Source organism: Acanthochromis polyacanthus, chromosome 3 (genome assembly GCF_021347895.1).
Source record: "Acanthochromis polyacanthus isolate Apoly-LR-REF ecotype Palm Island chromosome 3, KAUST_Apoly_ChrSc, whole genome shotgun sequence".
NCBI classification, from domain to species: domain Eukaryota; kingdom Metazoa; phylum Chordata; class Actinopteri; family Pomacentridae; genus Acanthochromis; species Acanthochromis polyacanthus.
Genome location: NC_067115.1, coordinates 1,046,826 through 1,073,549, shown reverse-complemented (window position 1 = coordinate 1,073,549; position 26,724 = coordinate 1,046,826). Strand labels below are relative to the sequence as shown.

Genomic DNA, 26,724 nt, shown 5'->3' with positions numbered 1-26,724 from the left:
TTATAAATTTCCAATTTACAATTTACAATCCGGACATTTAAATAATGAGTGTTTGAATAAGTTACTAAAATAACAACCAGTTTACTCACTTCCAATAAATGAAGTTACTACTATTAGTGTTAATAGACAATAATGATTAAAAATAAATCTCAAACAAAGCAGCTCTCTGCAAATGAAACATTTATGTACATTTTTTAAAGCCAAATATACTCTGATAGCAGTTTGTTTTCTACGATGATTTTAATGTTTAAATTAGTCCTGTTCATTTGTATAATAAAGAATACAGTAGACTCTTAACCTCAGGCTTCCTACTATACTTGTACAACAACTTCCATGCAGCTCAAAATGCTTTAAGATTAAAAATAAAATAAAGATAAAATCTGGAAATACAGCTTCACTGTTTTATATATTAGCCAGGTATATATTATTATTATTATTACAAACATCCCAAATTTCCTGAAACTTGTCCAAAATGACTCAAAAAGTGTCTACGTTGACAAAAAGTATCCAATATAACAAGAAACTTGTTAAATGTGATTCAAAATGGCTCAAATGTATTCAATAATAATAACCTTCTTTATGGTTCTGATTCTCCAGGGCCGGCTCGGCTGTGACCAAAATCACAAAGTCTGCAAAAACACACCATTCACACCAAACTCTGATTTATTGACATATAAATAAATAAGGTTACAAATATCTGGAGTTTTCAGGTTGAACTGCAGGCAGTGTTTCCACAGACAGACTGAGAGGAAAACCAATCAAAGTCAGCGTGGCTCAAAAACAGAACAGAGCTCATAGTTGGAGATCCATCCAGCATGGAGAGACATCTTTCTACTGATGAGGAGCAGAGCGGTTTGTTCCAACCTCTGCGATGGAGATCCCAAAATTTAGAGTCAACTGGGGCAATTTTAAACTAATCTTGAACAATCGTCTCCATAGAGGTCCAGGAATCAGTTTCCAGCCTCGTGTGGGCGAAAGAGTTTTATTTTTCAGTCTAACAGTCAATGATTCCAGCTTCCTGCTATGAAACAGGGTTGAATAAATGTCCTGCTGGCTTTATGACCGGCCTGTGTCGGTAGGTCGGCTGATCTGCGATAAATCTCCAAACGACGCTGTGGCCGAGCCTCGCTTCGCCGGTTTGGCCTGAAAAGAACAAAAACAGCAGAATGAGACAGAAATCAGAAAACAGACCCTGAGTCTGTTCAAAGATTTGGTCTTTGGGAATCAAAACTGAGTTCTGTTTCTATAGAATTTAATATTTCCAGAGCTGAAAACTTTTCTGTTTTCACTCTCAAAGCTGTGAATCTGTTTTAAAGGTTCAGTATCTCCAGAAATAAAACTACCAGCCAGGAAATGTGGTGAGGCCAGACAGAAGAGTTTCATTAGATCTGAATCACTGAATGGATCCAACAGAAGAAACATGTTTAAAAAAAAACATCCAAAATGTCCATAAAGTTCCTGTCAGTGTCTGTCTATGGATGGATCCATGTTTCTACTAAAATCCAGTCTCTGGTCCACATTTCTCCAACTGCTGAGGCTCTAACATCAGTAGAATCTGATGGTTAAAGTCTGACCAGACCAGGTTCCAGTTTTTAGATGTTTAGACTAAATGTTGACGTGGACTCATCGGTAGGAACCAGAACCTGGAGTTCATGGAGGTCTAGATGTTGGTTTAGATGTTCAGAGCTGCTTCATGTTGATTCAGGTTAAATTTCAACATGTGAGGCTGATTCTGCCTTCATGTTCCCACAGATACTGGAGATGAGCAGAAAACGGTTCTTCTGACCTGAGACTCATGAGGCTTCCAGCCAATCATGTAGAGAATCTCAAAGGTGGCTGGAACTGAGCCGTCCTGGTTCCCGTACATCTCTGAAACGGTTCAAACAAGCAGCATTGTGTCTCCTTGTGGTCATTTTGTGTATGTCTGACTGTGTGACGTTGTTGTCTGACTGACTGTTGTCCTCTCACCTCTATAAACAGCAGCAGCAGCTAACATGGTGTCTCTGTGCAGCAGCGACCTCCTGTTCCAGGCGCAGTTACTCTCCCCCATCCCTAGAACCAAAGCAGCGTCAACAACACGTGATCATGTGGAACACGTGATCGGGTAGAACATGTAATCATGTAGAACACGTGATCATGTGGAACACGTGATCATGTGGAACACGTGATCATGTGGAACACGTGATCGGGTAGAACATGTAATCATGTAGAACACGTGATCATGTAGAACACGTGATCGGGTAGAACACGTAATCATGTAGAACACGTGATCATGTAGAACACGTGATCGGGTGGAACACGTGATCGGGTAGAACATGTAATCATGTAGAACACGTGATCATGTAGAACACGTGATCGGGTAGAACATGTAATCATGTAGAACACGTGATCATGTGGAACACGTGATCATGTGGAACACGTGATCGGGTAGAACATGTAATCATGTAGAACACGTGATCATGTAGAACACGTGATCGGGTAGAACATGTAATCATGTAGAACATGTAATCATGTAGAACACGTGATCATGTGGAACACGTGATCGGGTGGAACACGTGATCGGGTGGAACACGTGATCGGGTGGAACACGTGATCATGTGGAACACGTGATCGGGTGGAACACGTGATCGGGTGGAACACGTGATCGGGTGGAACACGTGATCATGTGGAACACGTGATCGGGTGGAACACGTGATCGGGTGGAACACGTGATCGGGTGGAACACGTGATCGGGTGGAACACGTGATCATGTGGAACACGTTTCACACCTTGGAGATCCGTCATGACTTCCATCATTCCTGGATAGTGAACCTGAACCTCATCGACGTCCTGAAACAGACCAAGTGGACTTTATTCAGTGCTACATTCACACAGAAACTTTGTTCTATGGTTCTGCTGAACTCTGTCAGTCCAACAACACACGACTGATCAATTTCTGAATAAAGACACAAAGTTAAAAAGATCTGACATCTGAAGATCAAAACAAATAAATTAATAAAAACTACATTAAAAACTCAATAAAATAGATTCTAAATGTGCAGAAATAGAATAAAATAAAGTGAGAAATATCCATGAAACTGACAAACATACAAAATCTGAGTCATTTAGACACAAAACAAACAAATACGCACAAATAAAATTAAAATTAACCACAAATTGTAAAATAAAATCCTACACACAAATAAAAGCAACAACACAACTACAAAGATGTGGAATGACCACAAAAAGACACAGAACAAACAAATTAACCACAAATAATCAAAAAAATGATTACAAACACAGAAATGGACAACAAAAGTTACTGCAAATACACAAAATTATGACAAAATGATACAAAACAACTACAAAAGAAAAAATATCTACAGACACAAAATCACAGGAAATACACAAAACTACAACAAAAAGAAGCAAACCACTGTAAGTGGTCACATGAAGACACAAAACAACTAATAATACACACAGCTACAACAAACAACCACAAAGAGACAGACAGACAGGTTAAAGACAGACAGACAGGTTAAAGACAGACAGGTTAAAGACAGACAGGTGTGTCCTCCTCACCACGGTCAGCAGACTGAACCCGGCTCCTCCCAGCAGGTTTCCCAGGTCGGTGACGGCGGTGAACGGTGAAACGTGAGCAGAGAATCCTCCTTCTCTCTCGCTCTCGGCCAGCTGGAGGGAACACCTGAGCTCGTACAGCGTGTCCCCGCCCACCATGGCCCCGATGAACACGCCGTCCGGCTTCAGCACCTGCTGGATCTGAGAGCAGACGTTCAGGTGAGCGAGACTCGGGTGAGCCGCCGCCGTCAACCAATCACTGAGCTCACCTGTCTGAGAACGCCGGGCAGGTCGTTGATCCAGTGGAGGCTGGAAGAACAGAACCCAAGCTCAGATTATCGATCACCAAATGTCCTTTGAAGCACTTCTGAGTAGAAACGTAGAATTTAGTAATGAATAAAATCAATAAATGAACCCAATAATCAGAAAGTCAATTATATACAACACAAAATGACCAAAGAAAGATACAACCACAAAGAAACACAAAATGACCACAAAAAGACACAGATGTACCAAAAATACATAACAAAGCCAAGAACACACAAAATGACCAGGCAGAGACAAAATAACTGCAAAGAGACACAAACAATAAGACACAACTAGAAAAAAAAACACACAAAAAGGACACAAATTAATCAAAACTGAACACAATTACCACAGAGACATTAAATGACCCGAAAAACACCAAGAAGGAAACAGAATGACAGAAGAAAGACGCATCACACGGACAAAGACACGTAGAGTTTAGCAGCAGACGGACAGGAGGAGGAGCAGCTTCCTTTAATGTGTGAGAACACCTGGACTCACCTGAGGCTGCTCAGCACCAGGTCAAAGGTGTTCTCCTTAAACGGCAGAAACTCCTCGTCAACCACGACGCACCGAGTCGGGACCTCAGTCTGTCGGCACCGCTTCTGAACGTCAGACACACGTTTGGTTTAGCTCAAAACAACCACAGAGACACACAAAACGACCACACAGAGACACAAAACAACGACAGACACAAAACAACTACAAAGAGACACAAAACAACGACAAAGAGACACAAAACAACGACAAAGAGACACAAAACGACCACACAGACACAAAACAACGACAAAGAGACACAAAACGACAAAGAGACACAAAACAACCATACAGACACAAAACACCCACACAGACACAAAACAACAACAAAGAGACACAAAACAACCACATAGAGACACAAAACAACCACAAAGAGACACAAAACAACAACAAAGAGATACAAAACAACGACAAAGAGACAAAACAACCACAGAGAGACACAAAACAACCACACAGAGACACAAAACGACCACATAGAGACACAAAACAACAACAAAGAGACACAAAACAACAACAAAGAGACACAAAACAACGACAAAGAGACACAAAACAACCACATAGAGACACAAAACAACGACAAAGAGACACAAAACAACGACAAAGAGACACAAAACAACGACAAAGAGACACAAAACAACGACAAAGAGATACAAAACAACGACAAAGAGATACAAAACACCCACAGAGAGACACAAAACAACCACACAGAGACACAAAACGACCACATAGAGACACAAAACAACAACAAAGAGACACAAAACAACGACAAAGACACAAAACAACCACATAGACACAAAACAACAACAAAGAGACACAAAACAACCACACAGAGACACAAAACGACCACACAGAGACACAAAACAACAACAAAGAGACACAAAACAACGACAAAGACACAAAACAACCACATAGACACAAAACAACCACATAGAGACACAAAACAACGACACAGAGACACAAAACAACCACAAAGAGACACAAAACAACCACACAGACACAAAACGACCACAAAGAGACACAAAACAACCACACAGAGACACAAAACGACCACACAGAGACACAAAACAACCACACAGAGACACAAAACAACAACAAAGAGACACAAAACAACCACACAGACACAAAACGACCACACAGAGACACAAAACAACCACACAGAGACACAAAACAACAACAAAGAGACACAAAACAACAACAAAGAGACACAAAACAACGACAAAGAGATACAAAACACCCACAGAGAGACACAAAACACCCACAGAGAGACACAAAACAACCACACAGACACAAAACGACCACACAGAGACACAAAACAACCACACAGAGACACAAAACGACCACATAGAGACACAAAACAACAACAAAGAGACACAAACAACAACAAAGAGACACAAAACAACGACAAAGAGACACAAAACAACCACATAGAGACACAAAACAACAACAAAGAGACACAAAACAACAACAAAGAGACACAAAACAACGACAAAGAGACACAAAACAACAACAAAGAGATACAAAACAACAACAAAGAGATACAAAACAACAACAAAGAGACACAAAACAACAACAAAGAGACACAAAACAACCACACAGACACAAAACAACCACACAGACACAAAACAACCACACAGAGACACAAAACAACCACACAGACACAAAACGACCACACAGAGACACAAAACAACCACACAGAGACACAAAACAACCACACAGAGACACAAAACAACAACAAAGAGACACAAAACAACCACACAGACACAAAACGACCACACAGAGACACAAAACAACCACACAGAGACACAAAACAACCACACAGAGACACAAAACAACCACACAGAGACACAAAACAACAACAAAGAGACACAAAACAACGACAAAGAGATACAAAACACCCACAGAGAGACACAAAACAACCACACAGACACAAAACGACCACACAGAGACACAAAACAACCACACAGAGACACAAAACAACCACACAGAGACACAAAACAACCACACAGAGACACAAAACAACAACAAAGAGACACAAAACAACGACAAAGAGACACAAAACAACGACAAAGAGACACAAAACAACAACAAAGAGATACAAAACAACGACAAAGAGATACAAAACAACAACAAAGAGATACAAAACACCCACAGAGAGACACAAAACACCCACAGAGAGACACAAAACACCCACACAGAGACACAAAACGACCACATAGAGACACAAAACAACCACATAGAGACACAAAACAACCATAAAGAGACACAAAACAACCACACAGACACAAAACAACAACAAAGAGACACAAAACAACGACAAAGAGATACAAAACGACCACATAGACACAAAACAACCACAAAGAGACACAAAACGACCACATAGAGACACAAAACAACCACATAGAGACACAAAACGACCACATAGAGACACAAAACAACCACATAGAGACACAAAACAACCACACAGACACAAAACAACGACAAAGAGACACAAAACAACGACAAAGAGACACAAAACGACCACATAGAGACACAAAACGACCACATAGAGACACAAAACGACCACATAGAGACACAAAACAACCACAGAGACACAAAACAACCACATAGAGACACAAAACAACCACACAGACACAAAACAACGACAAAGAGACACAAAACGACGACAAAGAGACACAAAACGACCACATAGAGACACAAAACCACCACATAGAGACTCAAAACGACCACATAGAGACACAAAACAACCACATAGAGACACAAAACGACCACATAGAGACACAAAACAACCACATAGAGACACAAAACGACCACACAGAGACACAAAACAACCACATAGAGACACAAAACAACCACACAGACACAAAACAACCACATAGAGACACAAAACAACCACACAGACACAAAACAACCACATAGAGACACAAAACAACCACAGACACAAAACAACCACATAGAGACACAAAACAACCACACAGACACAAAACAACCACATAGAGACACAAAACAACCACACAGACACAAAACAACGACAAAGAGACACAAAACAATGACAAAGAGACACAAAACGACCACATAGAGACACAAAACAACCACATAGAGACACAAAACAGCCACAGAGAGACACAAAACAACCACACAGAGACACAAAACGACCACACAGAGACACAAAACAACAACAAAGAGACACAAAACAACGACAAAGAGACACAAAACAACCACATAGACACAAAACAACAACAAAGAGACACAAAACAACAACAAAGAGATACAAAACAACGACAAAGAGATACAAAACAACAACAAAGAGATACAAAACACCCACAGAGAGACACAAAACACCCACAGAGAGACACAAAACACCCACACAGAGACACAAAACGACCACATAGAGACACAAAACAACCACAGAGAGACACAAAACAACCACACAGAGACACAAAACGACCACACAGAGACACAAAACAACAACAAAGAGACACAAAACAACGACAAAGAGACACAAAACAACCACATAGACACAAAACAACAACAAAGAGACACAAAACAACAACAAAGAGATACAAAACAACGACAAAGAGATACAAAACAACAACAAAGAGATACAAAACACCCACAGAGAGACACAAAACACCCACAGAGAGACACAAAACACCCACACAGAGACACAAAACGACCACATAGAGACACAAAACAACCACATAGAGACACAAAACGACCACATAGAGACACAAAACAACCACATAGAGACACAAAACAACTACACAGAGACACAAAACAACCACATAGAGACACAAAACAACCACACAGACACAAAACAACCACATAGAGACACAAAACAACCACACAGAGACACAAAACAACCACATAGAGACACAAAACAACCACACAGACACAAAACAACCACATAGAGACACAAAACAACCACATAGAGACACAAAACAACCACACAGAGACACAAAACAACCACATAGAGACACAAAACAACGACAAAGAGACACAAAACGACCACATAGAGACACAAAACAACCACATAGAGACACAAAACGACCACATAGAGACACAAAACAACCACACAGAGACACAAAACAACCACATAGAGACACAAAACAACCACACAGACACAAAACAACCACATAGAGACACAAAACAACCACACAGACACAAAACACCCACACAGAGACAGTAAATGTCCACAGGAGGACACTCAGAGACCACCCGTCTACATCGTCTCTCTTCATCCGTTTCCAGATCAAAACTCACCAGATTCTGCTGAGAGACGTCGGTTAGAACCAAACTCTGGACCACGTCCTGGAACACAAACAGCTGATTACTCAGTCTGCACACACCAACACAACTACAGCATCACGTAGTATTACATACATAACATACATGTAACATACATGTTCAGGTCAGCACACTTCAGTTATGATTCCACCGTCTGGTTCTGATTTTCAGCTTCGTGTTTAGAAACGTCTCACTGGAGGTTTGAATTTCCATTATTATATATATTAAAACTAATTATTTCACTATTTATCACTTTAAGTTTTTCTACTGTTTTATAAAGGTTTGCTCATTAATCTGAGCTTCTTTAAATATTTGTATTATTTTTAATAGTTTTTTTTCAGGTTTAGTTAAAAACTGGCTTTATATTCCTGGATTATAAAACACTCAGAACAGTTTTCTCACATTTTAAAGCACCTTAAAGCGAACACACACAGAGCAGACAGCGCTGGAATATTTGACTAAAAGCACGTTTTAAAGGCAGCAGAAAAAGAAACAGCTGAGAGAGTTACTGAAACTAAATGTGAAATCATTAAAAACAGAACATTTTACAAAATATGAATTAGTAATCATTTTAAAAAATGATTAAATGGTTTAAAAAATGAAGCATTTCTGGTGAAATAATCCAACATTACTGAAAAATAACATGCTTATTTCTTACTTTTACAGGTTCATAGAGCAGCTTAAAGCCATAAAATATTAGATTTTTTACACATTATGTTTGCGTTTTATGATGAAAATATTAAAATATTCAGTCTGTGTCAAATCCTTTCTTCCCTCGTGGAGGAAAATCTAAAACGGTTTTTAAACGGTCAGGAAGCTTCATTCAGACGAGGGCTGGCCCGAATATTCGGACACGAAAATTAATATCCGGATACCGTAGCGAACGAATATTCGGGTCCAGCCCTAATTCAGACACGTTTATTCAGTTTTTATCTTCAGACATGTTTCACTGGTTCTCTGTACCTTGTTCAAATGTTCGGCGATGTGACTTTTTCCACCTCCAATGTCCAACGCCAGCGGAAACGTCCTGAGGAGACAGAAAGCCGTTATTCCTGCCGAGTCACAGTTTTAGCTTTAAGGTCTTAATACACCCCCTGTCAAAAGCTTTAGGACGCTTTCTCATTCATTTAAATGAGAAAGCGTCCTAAAACTTTTGACAAGGGGTGTATATCCTCAGATCTGGTCTGTTGGCTTCACTGGGGCCGAAAAAAGTTTGAAAAAGTTCATTAGAAATATGTGAATAAATAAAAGGATTGTAGAGAACATTATGAGGGATTTATAATCAGTTAGAATCTGAATTTGTAACCAAAATAAACTCTTTAATTAGGATCTAATTAAAGTTTTCAAACACGATTAATTACACAAAATATGACTGGAATTAAATAAAAATAATAAAGGAAATATTCTGTCTCAGAGAAACGTTAAAAAAAGCTTAAATTTAAACCAAATAAAATCGATAATAAACGACTGAACAGCCGATAAGACAGAACCAGCTCAGACTGTAACAGAGTGAAATGAAACTATATAAAAAAAATACATAAAATCTAAAAAAAAGGACAAAACATAAAATAATAAAACAAGAAAAAACAGACAAAAATGACTCAATAAAAACTAAAAATAGATTAAAACTATTAAATACAAATAAAAAACACAATGAAAAAACAAAATTAAAACTAGCTTTTTAAAAAAACTGGAAATTAATCATATAAAAATTGAATATAGTTGAAGTTCCAGCAGCAGGTTAAAACCGGCATCATGAACTCACCTGGCGATGTCGTAAACTCGATCCGCCACTCGACTGCCGACCTGCACAACAACAGAACACACACAGAACCTTCAAGTGTCGCTGGGTTCTCCACTGGATCTTCTGCAGATTTTAGTCAAACAAATGAAAGTTGTTTTCTGCAGGAGAAGCCTTTTATGTGTCTCTGGTTCTACAGATCAGCACACAAATCCACCACAAAGACACAAAATGAACTAATCTAAAGATGCAAAAACAACCAGACAGACACACAAAAGACCAAAAAACACAAAACAAAAACAACTATTTGTGAGTAAAATTACCATGAAGACACCAACTGAATCACAACTGGACAAAAGTGTCACTACAACATCCACAAAAAGACACAAAACAACCAGAAAGAGAAGCAGACGAAGATTAAAGACGCACAACTTCTGAAAGAAGAGGTGAAAAATAGAGCAAATAGATCCAAAATGACGGCAAACAGACATAAAACAGAAAGCCACAAAGACTCAAAACAACCACAAAAATAAAGAAAATGACCACAAAGAGTCATAAAACAACCACAAATACACAAAACCACTCTTAAACTGAACAAAAGTACCACAACAAGACTCAAAACATCCCAGAAAGAAGCAAAATAGACACAGAATAAAACAAAGTGATTCAAAACGACATCAATGACATTAATCAGAACCAGCAGCAGAGACCCTGGTTGGGCTCTGGGTCTCCTCCAGGTCCCTAACGGGTCTCTACCGGGTCTCCTCCGGGTCCCTAACGGGTCTCTACCGGGCTCCTCACCTCGTCCCTCAGGTAGTCGTACTGGTGTCCGTCCTTCAGGGCCGCGACCCGCTGCTTCTGCCTCTTCTTCATGTCCCGGTTGAACACGTTCATGGCACCGCCGCTGGACAGGAACCGACCCGGTTCTGCCCGGAGCCCCGCCGGACCTCTGACTGGACCGGCCCGGAGCCCCTGCAGCCTCCGCAGTACTCTGACCGTCACCGAGCTGCTCATGTCGCAGAGAGAGAGACGGAGCTTCTTGTTATTGACTTCCGCCGGAACCGGAAACTGTCGGGCTCCAATGCCAAACTCCTGCTGCTGACAACGAACCAAGCTGCACTTTTTATTTATTATTATTTAATCATTCGATATTATCATCTGCTCATCTGTAGTAATATTTTAAATTTTCATGTTTTCATTTAGACATGTTGAGGTTTTTCATATTTTAGTTTGTTCATGTTTATTTTTTCACATTTTCATTTATTCATATTTATTTTTTTCATATTTTATTTTTTGCATTTTTCATATTTTTATTTATTCATATTAAAATTATTCATATTTTAACTTAGTCATATGTACTTTGTAATCTTTTCATGTATTCGTCAGCAAAATCATATTTTCATTTACAGATATTTAAGTTATTTATATTTTCATTTAATCATATTTTTTTCATATTTTAATTTTCCACTACTTGAGTATATTTATTTTAAAATATTTTCATTTTTAATTTTCCTATGATTTTCTTTTCTAATTTTTTCATTTAAAAAAAATCTTATTTTAGCCTTTTCAGCCATATCCAAGAAAATAAAAATATTATCAATAATAAGAACAAACAAAGGCCAAAAGTAAAATCTCAAATGGGTAAATAAAAAAATCAAAAATAAATGATGAAACCAACAGGATAATTTAAAAAGCACAATATTAAAATGTCATGCATGACTTGTCAGAAGGCGCTATATCTAAAAGTAAACCTTTGATAAATGCGTGTTTTAATGTAAAATAAGATATAGAGTTATTTTTTTCAATTTGCCAAAAAATTTCACAGCTACAGCATTTTATTTTGCTTTGCGCGTTACTCCACTTTTGTCCCGCATCATTTGCCGTAGCGGGAAATGGGTGGGAACGGCAGCGGTGCATTGTGGGAAAACACGTGTATGGGGACCGTGGACTGAGTGAAAGAGAAGAACGGAGAGTGTTTTTTGGTAACTTTTCCTCTGTAATTGTGTTTCAAACTAACCTCCTGGTAAGTTTTTACCGGCGTGTGTTCTCCGCCGAGGCTGGTTTCCCGCCATTACTGTTCGTCTTCTCTGTTCGACATTTTGTTTACATGTCGGGGACCCGGAGAGACACGGAGCCGGTAAACTCACCGTTTTAAACCCACCAACAGACACGGAGCGGGCTTAAAGCTAGTTAACAGCATAGACATATACATGTTTGTGGTTATCAGTAGTAGTTAACGATGCTAGGTAACAGTACTGGTTAATGTTGCTAGGTAACGGTTCTTGGTAACAGATCTTCTATAGCTAGTAAACGGTGTAAGTTAAAGAGTTTTTCTAAATGTTAAATAACAGACGGTGTTTGGAAGCATCGCAGCTAAACTCAGTTTAAAAAGTCCAGCCGGTCTGACAGTTTAAAGGAAAATAAGTCCTATAAACAAAGAGCAAAGCACACAGAAAACAGCAGTAATGATAATAGTAAAAACAAACAGTATATTAAGAGCATTAGCTAACAGTCACTAACAATGTTGTAAAATTAAAACCAGTCATAATAGTGATAAGTTAAAATGTAATAATGATGATGATAATCAGTAAAGTAATAACACCATAAAATTACATAAACAATAAGTGTGCATTTAATCACAACTTTAATTTTAAAAAGTCATTATTTACATTAGTTACATTCCTATTCCTACTCGTTTTTGAAATAGTTTCTATTATTTTACTGTTTTCTTCAGTAATGTGAATATCTTTTCCCATAAAATAATAACAATAAAAGCACAGAAAGTATAAGGGCAACATCGTCAATAAAAACCTAAAAAGTAAGATTTTTTTAATCAAATATTTTCCGTTTTAACTGATTTAATTCTGGTTCTTGCTTTCATCTGTAGGTGTTGTTTTACGCGTTCAGACACACTCGTGTTCATTCAGTGACTGTTAAAGTCAGATGGAGTCATGTCTTCACGTCTGTCGGTCTTGTGCAGGTGACGCCGTGATTTCGCCGACATGTCGTCCAAGAAGAAGACGGACGGCGACGATCGCTTCCTGCGGGTGCAGAAGGACCCCAGGTTCTGGGAGATGCCCGAGAGAGAACGCAAAGTCAAGATCGACAAGCGCTTCCAGTCCATGTTTCACGATGAGCGCTTCAAGGTGAAGTACACGGTGGACAAACGAGGCCGTCCCATCAGCCACACGTCCACAGAGGACCTGAAGCGCTTCTACAAGCTGTCCGACTCCGAGGAGGAGGAGGAGGAGGAAAAGGACAAGAAGAAGAAGAAGAAGGCTGGTCGAGGAGTGACGGACGAGAGGAAGAACGAACCTGAACGAGGAGTCCGAGTCATCCAACAGGGTGAGAATTCTACAATTCTACAATTTCATTTAGCAGACACTTTTGTCCAAAGCGACGTACAACACAAGCAAGAATTCAGACATAAGGAAAAACCTGTAGTAAGTGCAAAAAGTGCTTCAAGTGCGATTGAGAAGATGATCTTTATTCTGACGTAAAGACAAAACATGAGACAAAAACGAGAGAAAAGCCAACTAATAAAGTAAAACACAACATGACAAAAACAAGACAAAAAAACACGAGCAGGACAAAAAGGAAACAAAACGACAAAAACATGAGACAAAGACAGAAGTTAGACAAAAGAAGACACAATACAACAAAAACAAAATTAAAACACAAAACGACAAACGTCAGAAAAAACGACCAACAATGAGACAAACGGCATGAAACAAAACAAAAGAGACAAAAACAAGACAAAAATGACGAATAAGACAAAAAAAACAAGCGAGACAAAAAGGAAACACAAAACGACAAAAACAAGAAACAAAAACATGAGACAAACGACAAAAGTCAGACAAAAACAAGACAAGATATTACAAAAAGACACAAAAAACCAAATTATTAAAAGCAAAATTGCATTTGTCTTACAAATTACAAAATTATACAAATTCTCTAAATTTTACACTTTGAGGGCCGGATTGGACCCTCTGGAGGACCACTTTTGGACCACGGGCCTCATGTTGGACCCTCTGGAGGACCACTTTTGGACCACGGGCCTCATGTTGGACCCTCTGGAGGACCACTTTTGGACCACGGGCCTCATGGTGGACCCTCTGGAGGACCACTTTTGGACCACGGGCCTCATGTTGGACCTTCTGGAGGACCACTTTTGGACCACGGGCCTCATGGTGGACCCTCTGGAGGACCACTTTTGGACCACGGGCCTCATGTTGGACCCTCTGGAGGACCACTTTTGGACCACGGGCCTCATGTTGGACCCTCTGGAGGACCACTTTTGGTCCACGGGCCTCATGTTGGACCCTCTGGAGGACCACTTTTGGACCACGGGCCTCATGTTGGACCTTCTGGAGGACCACTTTTGGACCACGGGCCTCATGGTGGACCCTCTGGAGGACCACTTTTGGACCACGGGCCTCATGTTGGACCCTCTGGAGGACCACTTTTGGACCACGGGCCTCATGTTGGACCCTCTGGAGGACCACTTTTGGACCACGGGCCTCATGTTGGACCCTCTGGAGGACCACTTTTGGACCACGGGCCTCATGTTGGACCCTCTGGAGGACCACTTTTGGTCCACGGGCCTCATGTTGGACCCTCTGGAGGACCGCTTTTGGCCCACGGGCCTCATGTTGGACCCTCTGGAGGACCGCTTTTGGTCCACGGGCCTCATGTTGGACCCTCTGGAGGACCGCTTTTGGACCACGGGCCTCATGTTGGACCCTCTGGAGGACCGCTTTTGGTCCACGGGCCTCATGTTGGACCCTCTGGAGGACCACTTTTGGACCACGGGCCTCATGGTGGACCCTCTGGAGGACCACTTTTGGACCACGGGCCTCATGGTGGACCCTCTGGAGGACCGCTTTTGGACCACGGGCCTCATGTTGGACCCTCTGGAGGACCACTTTTGGTCCACGGGCCTCATGTTGGACCCTCTGGAGGACCGCTTTTGGTCCACAGGCCTCATGTTGGACCCTCTGGAGGACCACTTTTGGTCCACGGGCCTCATGTTGGACCCTCTGGAGGACCGCTTTTGGTCCACGGGCCTCATGTTGGACCCTCTGGAGGACCGCTTTTGGTCCACGGGCCTCATGGTGGACCCTCTGGAGGACCACTTTTGGTCCCCGGGCCTCATGTTGGACCCTCTGGAGGACCGCTTTTGGCCCACGGGCCTCATGTTGGACACCCCGGCTGTGACTGCAATAATTCACATAGAATTTAGACCAAACCACACAACAAGTCTCCTCCAAACCAGATTTATGTCGACAAAGTGAATCTGAAAATGAAAAAATAAACTCACATAAAAATATTTTTAAAATCTCTTTAAATATTCATATTAAATGAGAAAACCAGCTGACAAGTCAAAGGTGGTCTGAAGAAGAAATTGTTCTGAAACGCTGACGATTTAAATGGTGGAGGTTTGTTTTCTGTTTGTGTCTTTTATTGTTGTACTAATCTGTCCTCATCAGGAGGTGGGACAGGCTCTCAGTGTAAATCAATGTTTTCCATAGATGAAGACGATGAGGAGCAGCGGTCTGCAGAGGAGAACGTCGATGATGAAGACGTCAGCGCCAGCAGCGAGGACGATGAGGAGTCTGGTGTGGATTCTGGGGACGACAGCGACAGCGAGCCGGACCTGGCCAGAGGGAAGGGCAACGTGGAGACCAGCTCTGACGAGGACGAGGACGTGGACGCCATCCTGAGGAGGGAGGAGGAGGAGATCGAACACGACTGGGGAGAGCTGTGCAAAGACGCCCCGCGGAGCGACGAGGTGAGATGACTCCAGAGGACGCCCGGCCGGCCCACACGGACGCTCTTCCCGTGTTCTAACCGTGTTTGTGTGTCAGGTTTCCGCCCGGCTGGCCGTCTGCAACATGGACTGGGACCGCATGAAGGCCAAAGACCTGCTGGCTCTGCTCAACTCCTTCACGCCTCCCGGAGGAGCCGTGCTGTCGGTGAAGGTAACGCTGCTCCCTCCATGTTTTCAGTTCATTCCTGGGTTTACCAGAACGCTGTCGGTTTGTGTTTGGGCCGCGCTTCATCACTGAGATCCATATAGAAAGCATGAATACTCTTAGATTTCTGTTACTCCTTCAGATGTACATGAGCAGCTCTGCCTCCTCCTCCATGATGAGCTCTATTTCAGGAAAATTAATTTCAAAATAACGATATGAAAAGAAAAATAACAGCACACCCAGTAAGATGATTATAAAAGCACAGTGAAAATAAAAGACTAAACTAGATCATAATAAAACACAGAAAATAGGAATGTTTATGACACTAATGAAATTATAATGACAGAAAACATAAACGGTGCATGTTGTAATAACATATATATATTGTAAGTAGGATTAATATGTAATGTTTAATAATGTATAATACTATATAATATATATTAGTTTGTATTATTGTAATCTAATATACAGTCACATATATTCTAAGAATAATATCTATTCATATTTAGAATGATATATAATAAATCATTTATAATATTATTCTTATGCATTATTATTATATAATAATGTATATTGTAAAACAGTATGTATTAAACTTTATAATAATCATTAATAATATAATGAAATAATCATAATACTAATAAAAGTACTTTGAAAATAAAAATGTTAATAAAACCAATAAAATAAATAAATAAATATATATAGACTCATACTGCTAATTTTAAAAAGACTACTTGCCTTTTAGGGGTTCAGAGGTGGATCAGATTTCTGCAGGAGAACCAGAGCAGAGGTTCTCCTAAAGCCTGCAGCAGAGCTTCAGGTGTTCTCTTCATGCAGCTATGATGGTATCAGCCAGAGCTCCTCTCATCAGAGATCAGGTTCTGCTGCTCCTGGTGTTCTACAGCTCAGGGTTCTGTTCATCGTCTGTCTGTCAGAGACAAACAGTGATGCATGCTGGCTGTCCTCCAGATCTACCCGTCAGAGTTTGGGAAGGAGAGGCTGAAGGTGGAGGAGACTCAGGGACCGCTGGAGCTGAGAGCGCTGCCCGACGACTCGGAGGACGACACTGAGGAGGAGAGGTAACCATGGCAACGAGCTGACACGACAACAAATGCTGAGGTCAAACGTCACACCGGTAAACTCAGAACAACATCAGGGAGCGATTCACGTTTCCGCTGATTCATGTCGGCTGTTTGAGGCTGAGAGTTTCCTCATTATTCTGTCGTCTGCTGTGGGTTTTTGTGTCACTGGTTCATTTTCCTGCTGACGTCTGTCGGTCAGAAACAGCAACGTAACGATCTGTTAGGACTAAAGTCAGAGCTGTCACCAAGGGGTTTAACCAGCTAGATCACCATGGTAACTGATGTACAGATGTAGATCTCCATGGTAACTGATGTACAGATGTAGATCTCCATGGTAACTGATGTACAGATGTAGATCTCCATGGTAACTGATGTACAGATGTAGATCTCCATGGTAACTGATGTACAGATCTAGATCTCCATGGTAACTGATGTACAGATGTAGATCTCCATGGTAACTGATGTACAGATGTAGATCTCCATGGTAACTGATGTACAGATCTAGATCTCCATGGTAACTGATGTACAGATGTAGATCTCCATGGTAACTGATGTACAGATGTAGATCTCCATGGTAACTGATGTACAGATGTAGATCTCCATGGTAACTGATGTACAGATCTAGATCTCCATGGTAACTGATGTACAGATGTAGATCTCCATGGTAACTGATGTACAGATGTAGATCTCCATGGTAACTGATGTACAGATGTAGATCTCCATGGTAACTGATGTACAGATCTAGATCTCCATGGTAACTGATGTACAGATCTACGTCCTGTACATCTGTATGTCATTAATCTACTGAATGAAGTGGTGTAGCCGATTATCTGGATGTTGCCGTGGTAACCTGCTTGTATTCAGTTGGTGATGTAGAAAACTCATGAACATGTTTTTGCATTTGGTCCTGATCCTGGTGCGTGATTGGTCCGCTGTGGACAACAGAAGAGTCACATGATGCGCTAAGGACCACCGCTGTGACCCCCAGCGTCTCTCTTTATCAAACCGACTCACACTGAGGAAGCCCGGATGAGTCAAACTGGCTTCCTGTTGCAGGTGTGTTTGTTTATTCTCCTGCCTGTGTGTTTCCTCTCAGGGTTTACAGAGAGAAGATGCGCGACTACCAGTTCAAGCGTCTGAAGTATTTCTACGCCGTGGTGGAGTGTGACTCTGTGAAGACGTCAGCCAAGATCTACGAGGAGTGTGACGGCTACGAGTACGAGAGCAGCTGCTCCGTCCTCGACCTCCGGTACGTTTATCCGACAACAAATAAACAACAGATGCCATCAGAGGGCTCCAGACTGACCCTTCCGCTGCTGGCACAGGCAAACCAGCTGAACGTCTTCTTACCGATGCTCTCTAAAGGAGAGACACTTGAAATTTAATCTGGCAAATAAAATGAAAGTGTCTGGAGCTCTGAGTGCCTCTACCTGCAGCCCCATCAGCTTTCACTGCTCTCTTCTCTAACTGCTATTATTTCACCTGACTGACCAGGGAGAATTTGGTGAAACTACAACTCCACCGTATGCCTGCTCACTCTCGCTGCTCGTTGTTGTTTCGTGTTTGTCACTGTGTCTGTTTTTGTCATTTTGTGTCTGTTTTTTTCATTTTGTGTCTCATTTTTATCATTTTCTGTCTTGATGTTTTCATTTTGTGTCTCGTTTTGAACACATTTTGAGGAATTCTCCATGATTCCTCTGCTTTTCCTCTCTCCTCTGCTCATCATCAGTAGAAGATGTTTCTCCTCTGTTCTCTGTTTCTGAGCCGTGCTGCATTTATTTATTTGATCTCTAAATGTCCGTTCATTTCGACCAGTTTTATTCCTGACGACGTGACGTTTGACGAGGAGCCCAGAGACGTGGCGACAGATGTGAAGCTGTCGGCCTACACGCCCAAACTGTTCACCTCGTCTGCTGCCGCCACCTCGAAGGTAAGAAGGCTGATCACTAGTTTTATTTTAAATTGTCAGAATTTTTTTTAATTTACAATATTTAGTGTTTTAAAAACATTTTTACTAATTTTAGTCTTTTTTTTTTTTTTTTACAATATTTTTAATGAATTCCTGTCATCTCTGAAAATATATTTTTTTAATTGTAGTGATTATTATTATTTTTTTTACAATATTTAGTTTTTTAAACCTATTTTTGACTCGTGTTAGTTATTTTTTTGGACAATATTTAGTTTTTCTCGTCACATTTTTAGACGTTTTCTTCCTTTTGGGCGTATTATAGTTGCGTCTGAATGAGCGTCCTACTCGTGCTTTCTGAGCAGTAACGTCTCAGTGTCTCCTTTACACCTCAGTGTGTCCACATGTATTCAGAGACGTCGCTGTCTCCAGTCTAAAAATAGTTTTGGGTCTTTCACGGCTGGTTACTGAACAGAAATAAGAGCAGTGTTTGTGTGGAACCCGTCAGGTGCAGCTGACGTGGGATGAAACCGACCACGAGCGAGTGACAGCCCTGAACAGGAAGTTCAACAAAAACCAGCTGCTGGACATGGACTTTAACGCCTACCTGGCCTCCTCCAGCGAAGAAGAAGAAGAAGAAGAAGAAGAAGAAGAAGGTGAAGATGCAGATGCAGGGCAGGAGGAAGCAGACCACGTCAACACAGCAGAGGGTATGAAAATACTTAGAATATTCTCATTTTCTGTCTCATTTTTGTCCTTTTCTGCCTCGTTTCTGTCCTTTTCTGCCTCGTTTCTGTCCTTTTCTGTCTCGTTTTTGTCCTTTTCTGTCTCATTTTTGTCCTTTTCTGCCTCGTTTCTGTCCTTTTCTTCCTCGTTTTTGTCCTTTTCTTCCTCGTTTTTGTCCTTTTCTTCCTCATTTTTGTCCGTTTCTGTCCTTTTCTGTCTCGTTTCTGTCCTTTTCTGTCTCATTTTTGTCCTTTTCTGCCTCGTTTCTGTCCTTTTCTGCCTCGTTTCTGTCCTTTTCTGTCTCATTTTTGTCCTTTTCTGCCTCGTTTCTGTCCTTTTCTGCCTCGTTTCTGTCCTTTTCTGTCTCATTTTTGTCCTTTTCTGCCTCGTTTCTGTCCTTTTCTTCCTCGTTTTTGTCCTTTTCTTCCTCGTTTTTGTCCTTTTCTTCCTCATTTTTGTCCGTTTCTGTCCTTTTCTGTCTCGTTTCTGTCCTTTTGTTTGCAGCAGAAAATGTCGAAGCTCGATGTGTCAGAGAGCTGAAACGGTTCAGGGTGAAATCTGAAGGCAGTTGTGTTTGTGTTGGACAGAAGAGCTGGTCGTGGAGAAGAAACCTCGAGAGGAGGACAAGAAGAAGAAGAAGAAAAAGAGCGAGGAGCAGATCTCCAAGTACAGAGAGCTTCTGAAGGGCATCCAGGACAAAGAGAAGAAGCTGCAGGAAGACAAAGACATGGAGATGGAGGTCACCTGGGTGCCAGGTACGAGGAGACGTCTGCATGTGGAGCAGCTTCAGTGAGCAGAAACTCCAGATACAAGATTTTAGAAAGGATTGTGAAGAAACACTCAAGTAGTGTGTAATGTAGAAGATTAGCCTGGAATAAGAGACTTTATAGAGCTGTTTGTCTGCTTGCTGTCATGCTCTGAATGTTTTCTGGAGTTTTTAAATGATGAAACTAATGTTCAATCCAGGCCGGTTTAGTGTCTCCATAGAGTTCCTGTCAGTGTATATCTATGGGTGGATCCATGTTTCGACTGAAACAGTCTTTGAGGCTCTAACATCAGTAGAATCTGACCAGACACGGTTCCAATTTCTTCATATTCTCACGAGTCCAGAATTACTCAGAATGGGCTCATAATTCTCCACATTTTCTTAATTTCATAAAAACACAGTGACTCCAACAATAGTCCAGAAAATCTGAAATTATACTCAACCAGCATGTCTTTTATCAATTCTGACCATTTAGCAGCTCTTATGTTCCTCATTGATGTCTTTTTAAGTGTAAATATTAGATTTGTGTGTTTAATGTGCGTTTAGATTGATCTAAATGTGACATACGTTCTGACTGAGCTCTGTGTCTGCTCCATAAAGAACACTTTGGTTCAGATATGTTGATTAAAAGTGTCTTTTGTCCTGGTGCAGGCCTGAAGGAGGCGACGGAGCAGCTGGTGAAGAAGAAGCTGGAGGCCAAAGACAAGCTGACGCCCTGGGAGGAGTTTCTGCAGAAGAAGAAGGAGAGGAAGAAGCAGAAGAAGTCTGAGAGGAAGCAGGTGAGAGACTGAAAACAGAAGTGTGTTCTGTCTTCACAGGTGGAACGTAAACTGATGGGATGTTGATATTGGAGGAGTGACAGGTATCCAAAGTACTTTCATGGTCCAGTATCTCCAGAAATCCAACATTCAGAGTCAAGAAATGTGGGAGAGTCAGAATCCCTTTTATTTGCCAAGTATGTGAGCACATACAAGGAATGTGACTCCAGTATTTTACAGAACCCGTTTGTACAAGACAAATAGAAAATTAAATAATAAACATAAGTTATGTAACAAGGAAAATATAAACAATACTAACATAACTTTAACATTATGTAATAAGAAAAATTAACATAACATAACATGACATAGCAACATAAAATAACTGAGTTTAAAGTGGTCAGTGGAAATGGTGAATTTCTAGTTATAATTTTATTGTTTATAGGACTGTTTGTTGAGGTTGTGGATGTTTATGTTCATGATTCAGACTGTGACTGGTTTCAAATGTTCACAGAGGTCTAGGTGTTCATAGAGGTCTAGGTGTTCACAGAGGTCTAGGTGTTCACAGAGGTCTAGGTGTTCATAGAGGTCTAGGTGTTCATAGAGGTCTAGGTGTTCATAGAGGTCTAGGTGTTCATAGAGGTCTAGGTGTTCATAGAGGTCTAGGTGTTCATAGAGGTCTAGGTGTTCAAAGAGGTCTAGGTGTTCATAGAGGTCTAGGTGTTCATAGAGGTCTAGGTGTTCATAGAGGTCTAGGTGTTCATAGAGGTCTAGGTGTTCATAGAGGTCTAGATGTTCACAGAGGTCTACCTGTTCATAGAGGTCTAGGTGTTCACAGAGGTCTAGGTGTTCATAGAGGTCTAGGTGTTCATAGAGGTCTAGGTGTTCATAGAGGTCTAGATGTTCACAGAGGTCTACCTGTTCATAGAGGTCTAGGTGTTCACAGAGGTCTAGATGTTCATAGAGGTCTACATGTTCATAGAGGTCTAGGTGTTCACAGAGGTCTAGATGTTCATAGAGGTCTACATGTTCATAGAGGTCTAGGTGTTCACAGAGGTCTAGGTGTTCACAGAGGTCTAGGTGTTCATAGAGGTCTAGGTGTTCATAGAGGTCTAGGTGTTCACAGAGGTCTAGGTGTTCACAGAGGTCTAGATGTTCACAGAGGTCTAGATGTTCACAGAGGTCTACGTGTTCACAGAGGTCTAGGTGTTCACAGAGGTCTAGGTGTTCACAGAGGTCTAGGTGTTCACAGAGGTCTAGGTGTTCACAGAGGTCTAGGTGTTCACAGAGGTCTACGTGTTCACAGAGGTCTAGGTGTTCACAGAGGTCTAGATGTTCATAGAGGTCTACATGTTCATAGAGGTCTAGGTGTTCACAGAGGTCTAGGTGTTCATAGAGGTCTAGGTGTTCATAGAGGTCTAGGTGTTCATAGAGGTCTAGGTGTTCATAGAGGTCTACATGTTCATAGAGGTCTAGGTGTTCATAGAGGTCTACATGTTCATAGAGGTCTAGGTGTTCACAGAGGTCTAGGTGTTCATAGAGGTCTAGGTGTTCATAGAGGTCTAGGTGTTCATAGAGGTCTACATGTTCATAGAGGTCTACGTGTTCATAGAGGTCTAGGTGTTCACAGAGGTCTACGTGTTCATAGAGGTCTAGGTGTTCACAGAGGTCTACGTGTTCACAGAGGTCTACGTGTTCACAGAGGTCTAGGTGTTCACAGAGGTCTAGGTGTTCATAGAGGTCTAGGTGTTCACAGAGGTCAAGGTGTTCATAGAGGTCCACGTGTTCATAGAGGTCCACGTGTTCATAGAGGTCTACGTGTTCACAGAGGTCTAGGTGTTCATAGAGGTCTCGGTGTTCACAGAGGTCTCGGTGTTCACAGAGGTCTAGGTGTTCACAGAGGTCTACGTGTTCATAGAGGTCTAGATGTTGGTGTTTCTTCAGCACAGAATTCTTCTCAATAGAATGACTGAAATATTGAAAGTAACCAACCTAAAACTCCCTCAGCACCTTCTCTGTTCTCAGTCCCAGCTCTTAGTTATGATTCTCGTCGCCGTTCCTTCGTTAATCTTCTCCATGTTTGATCTTGTTTCAGGGAACTGACGTGGAACAGCTCAGCGACGACGAGCTTCCTCCAGATGTGGACCTCAGTGACCCCTTCTTCTCCGAGGAGCTCAGCGCTGCAGGTAATCAGTCGCCGAATCAATGATTTTCTTGTTCTGGTTGTTAGCTAACAGGTGCAAACTGGCTAATTTTGGTAGCCGCTGTTTAGCACGCTAGCTTAAGAGGGACAGGTGATTGGCTGAAAGGTGAGTGGGCGGAGACATCAGGAACAAAAGGACTTCACCTTCTAAAGTCCAAGCAGCGTTTTCTGGGTGTTTTTGTTTTCTTTGTGTTTGCTTTTAGCTCCTCCTGTCTCATTTTAACAAACTGTGGTTCATTTAAAGTCCTGGAGAACATCATGAAGAAGGAGAGAGAGCTCAGAGATGTCTTATGGCAGCAGAACTCAGTTAGAATGATGGAAAATATGTTTAAACTGACTCACACTTTGCTTAAATTTCCAAACATTGTGTAAAATGTCTCAAAACTTTCTCTGGAATTTGTCCAAAATCACTCAGTGGTCGTACACAAAGTGAAAGTTGTTTAAAATGACAGAAATTTGACCAAAAATGACTCAAAATTTGCCTGAAATGACAAAATCTCGCCTAAAGTGACTTGTAATTTAATAACGTTTGATTTGATGACAAAAAATTGTCTTAAACGACATGAAACCACTGTAAAATGACAAAATTTGTCTGAAAACACTCTGGATGTGTTTTGATCATTAGACTGGTCCTGGAAGCACTGCCTGCAGTTCAGCTGAAAACTCCTGTTTGTCTCCTCACTCTTGGTCTAGGTCATGGTTTCTGAGTTGTGCTGCGAACAGGAGAATTATTCTTATTATTTAGGTTTGCAGAAGATAATTGGAGCAAACGGTTTGTTTTTGGAGAGTTTTTCAGTGAAGTCGTGCTGATGAAATGATTTTAAAGCTGAGATGAGGTTAAGTTTTCAGATGGAAGCCAAAGCCACAAACAAGGACAGTGTGAATCCAGACAGAAACATGGAGCCTGAAGACCTGAAAGGTTCATTATCTGTGTTTTCTGGTGTTTCTGCAGAGCTGCAGAAGAAGAAGAAACAGAAGAAGAAGAAACAGGAAGAGGAGCCCACGGCTGAGGAGGAAGAGGAGCTGGAGAAACAAAAGGTGAGACGGAGAAGCTCCTCCCACTACCAGCTTCCTGTCTGTGTAGAAGGAATAGAATAGAGCATGCTTCCTGAGTAGTCTTGACTCTGATGAAGACAACAGCATCATCAGCGTACATTTGAAATTACACGTTAGCACGTGAATTTGGCAAGTCATTAATATACATAGAGAATAACAGAGGACCAAGGACTGAGCCCTGAGGTACTCCAACAGGGATGTCTAGAAAAGTTGATTTGGCTTTATCAAACACATTTTTTCCTGAATTCTAATAAAGATTTTATCCACTGAATAGCATCCAAGGAGAAGTTAAAATCAGTTAATTTAGACAGAAGAATTTCATGATTTACAGTGTCAAATTCCTTTCTCAAATCTAAAAACACTGCGCCAACGCAAGCCTTAGTGTCCAACATGCTTTTAATCTTTTCTATAAACAGACAGTTTGCAGATTCTGTAAAGTGATTTTCATGAAAACCAAACTGCAATGGATGCAAAGGGGAGTGGCCTTTATCTCGATGTTCAGTTATAATTTCTCAGCAACTTTAGAAACCAGTGGGAGGATGCTGATTGCCCGGCAGTTGGCTATGTTGGAACGGTCACCACATTTGAAGATTGGGCTGACTGTAGCCATTTTCCAAGATGATGAGACCACCTTTAGTTTAAATGATAAATTAAGCATATTGTTATTGGATCACACCTCCACCTGTCCGTCTGTCTGTCTCCAGGCCCAGATGGCTCTGCTGATGGAGGATGACGACGCCGAACACAAACACTTCAACTACGACAAGATTGTGGAGCAGCAGAACCTGAGCAAGAAGAAGAGGAAGAAGCTGCTGAAGAAAGGCCAAGAGCCGCTGGAGGACGACGACTTCCAGGTGAATCCTTCATCCATCAATAATCTATCAGTCATTACAGCAGGTGGAGTGGAGTTTATACCCACGGATACAGGGGCTGTGTTCCAGTATCCATCCCATAATAAGAGGAACCAGCATTCTATTCATGCAGCAAAGTTAGAAAGACATTTCCAAGAACATTTATGTCAAGTAGACAGAAGAGACTGCAGATGTCCAACATAAAGCAGATCCGGAGATCAGTTTCACACAGTTCATGGAAGATAGCATGTAGTATGTACAGACACACAGTAGGTCACATGGAGTACGCAGGGATGAGACAGAAAACAACAAAAACCAGAATCAAAATGACAAAAGCGAGAAACAAAACAAGAACAGCTGGCTGAAGGATGCAGAACTTTTGTGTAAATGTGTGATTGTGTAACGTGCGTCTGTGTGTGTTCAGGTGGACGTGAAAGACCCTCGTTTCCAGGCCATGTTCACCTCCCACCTGTTCAACCTGGACCCCTCCCACCCCAGCTACAAGAGGACCCAAGCCACGCAGAGCATCCTGGCCGAGAAGCAGCGCCGACGGGAGGAGGAGCAGCGCCGCATGGAAGACGCGCTCGCCGCTCGGAAGGCCACGCCCACACAGTCCGAGTCGGCCGACCAACAGGAAGCAGCAGGAAAGAGACGCCAGGACGCTCCGACGGAGAGGAAAGCCATGGACCCCAGTCTGTCGCTGCTCGTCAAGTCCATTAAAAGCAAAACGGAACAGTTTCAGGCTCGGAAGAAGCAGAAGCTGCTCTAGTTTCTCTGTTTCCACACATAAAAGTGACACAGACGCCACCTGGTGGAAACAGTCGGTAGGTAGGGTTGACCTTGATGGGCCTCCTGCTGCCTGGAAGCAGGAACACAACATGACATCAGAAGGAAATGTTGGATTTCTACTGTTTTGTGTTTCAAATTCCTGCTACAACTACTGACATCTTTACATTAAATTCATTTACAAACAAA

General features: G+C 41.5%; 2 protein-coding genes and 1 long non-coding RNA gene across 7 annotated transcripts; 2 read left to right on the top strand and 1 right to left on the bottom strand.

Moving 5' to 3' along the window:
* Positions 1 to 645: 645 nt before the first annotated feature.
* On the bottom strand, positions 646 to 11,500 carry ndufaf5 (NADH:ubiquinone oxidoreductase complex assembly factor 5). The gene is made up of 11 exons (XM_022214456.2): positions 11,228 to 11,500; positions 10,451 to 10,491; positions 9,649 to 9,712; positions 8,662 to 8,709; positions 4,366 to 4,469; positions 3,828 to 3,867; positions 3,562 to 3,759; positions 2,769 to 2,829; positions 1,969 to 2,052; positions 1,787 to 1,869; positions 646 to 1,143 (listed from the first exon to the last, which is right to left on the bottom strand). The coding sequence occupies exons 1-11, from the start codon at positions 11,438 to 11,440 to the stop codon at positions 1,057 to 1,059; spliced, it is 1,023 nt and encodes a 340-aa protein (XP_022070148.2). The 5' UTR covers positions 11,441 to 11,500; the 3' UTR covers positions 646 to 1,056.
* Positions 3,759 to 26,724, top strand: esf1 (ESF1, nucleolar pre-rRNA processing protein, homolog (S. cerevisiae)). 3 transcript variants are annotated; one of them, XM_051945572.1, is made up of 14 exons: positions 3,759 to 3,777; positions 13,407 to 13,771; positions 15,958 to 16,217; positions 16,294 to 16,407; positions 17,371 to 17,480; positions 18,580 to 18,732; positions 19,299 to 19,413; positions 19,898 to 20,099; positions 20,703 to 20,870; positions 21,533 to 21,660; positions 23,735 to 23,825; positions 24,795 to 24,880; positions 25,603 to 25,752; positions 26,174 to 26,724. In XM_051945572.1, the coding sequence occupies exons 2-14, from the start codon at positions 13,429 to 13,431 to the stop codon at positions 26,516 to 26,518; spliced, it is 2,265 nt and encodes a 754-aa protein (XP_051801532.1). In that variant the 5' UTR covers positions 3,759 to 3,777; positions 13,407 to 13,428; the 3' UTR covers positions 26,519 to 26,724. The 3 variants fall into 3 exon arrangements, with proteins under 3 accessions (XP_051801532.1, XP_051801530.1, XP_051801531.1); XM_051945570.1 differs by lacking the exon at positions 3,759 to 3,777 and adding an exon at positions 12,278 to 12,408; XM_051945571.1 differs by lacking the exon at positions 3,759 to 3,777 and adding an exon at positions 12,331 to 12,449.
* On the top strand, positions 22,042 to 23,707 carry LOC127533158 (uncharacterized). Of its 3 annotated transcripts, none has more exons than XR_007940923.1 (3): positions 22,042 to 22,233; positions 22,756 to 22,929; positions 23,362 to 23,707. It is a non-coding gene; the product is annotated as an uncharacterized LOC127533158 (long non-coding RNA). The 3 variants fall into 3 exon arrangements; XR_007940922.1 differs by having other exon boundaries at positions 22,042 to 22,251; positions 22,684 to 22,929; XR_007940921.1 differs by having other exon boundaries at positions 22,042 to 22,251; positions 22,684 to 22,929; positions 23,344 to 23,707.

Excerpts from the sequence above, each read along its gene's own strand:
- ndufaf5 (XM_022214456.2), bottom strand. The coding sequence starts at position 11,440 with ATGAGCAGCTCGGTGACGGTCAGAGTACTGCGGAGGCTGCAGGGGCTC. Across the intron at positions 10,492-11,227 it reads ACGACTACCTGAGGGACGAG|GTCGGCAGTCGAGTGGCGGA; the intron begins GTGAGGAGCCCG and ends GTTGTTGTGCAG. Across the intron at positions 8,710-9,648 it reads TCGCCGAACATTTGAACAAG|GACGTGGTCCAGAGTTTGGT; the intron begins GTACAGAGAACC and ends TTTGTGTTCCAG.
- esf1 (XM_051945572.1), top strand. The coding sequence starts at position 13,429 with ATGTCGTCCAAGAAGAAGACGGACGGCGACGATCGCTTCCTGCGGGTG. Across the intron at positions 17,481-18,579 it reads GACGACACTGAGGAGGAGAG|GGTTTACAGAGAGAAGATGC; the intron begins GTAACCATGGCA and ends GTTTCCTCTCAG. Across the intron at positions 20,100-20,702 it reads CCACGTCAACACAGCAGAGG|AAGAGCTGGTCGTGGAGAAG; the intron begins GTATGAAAATAC and ends TGTGTTGGACAG.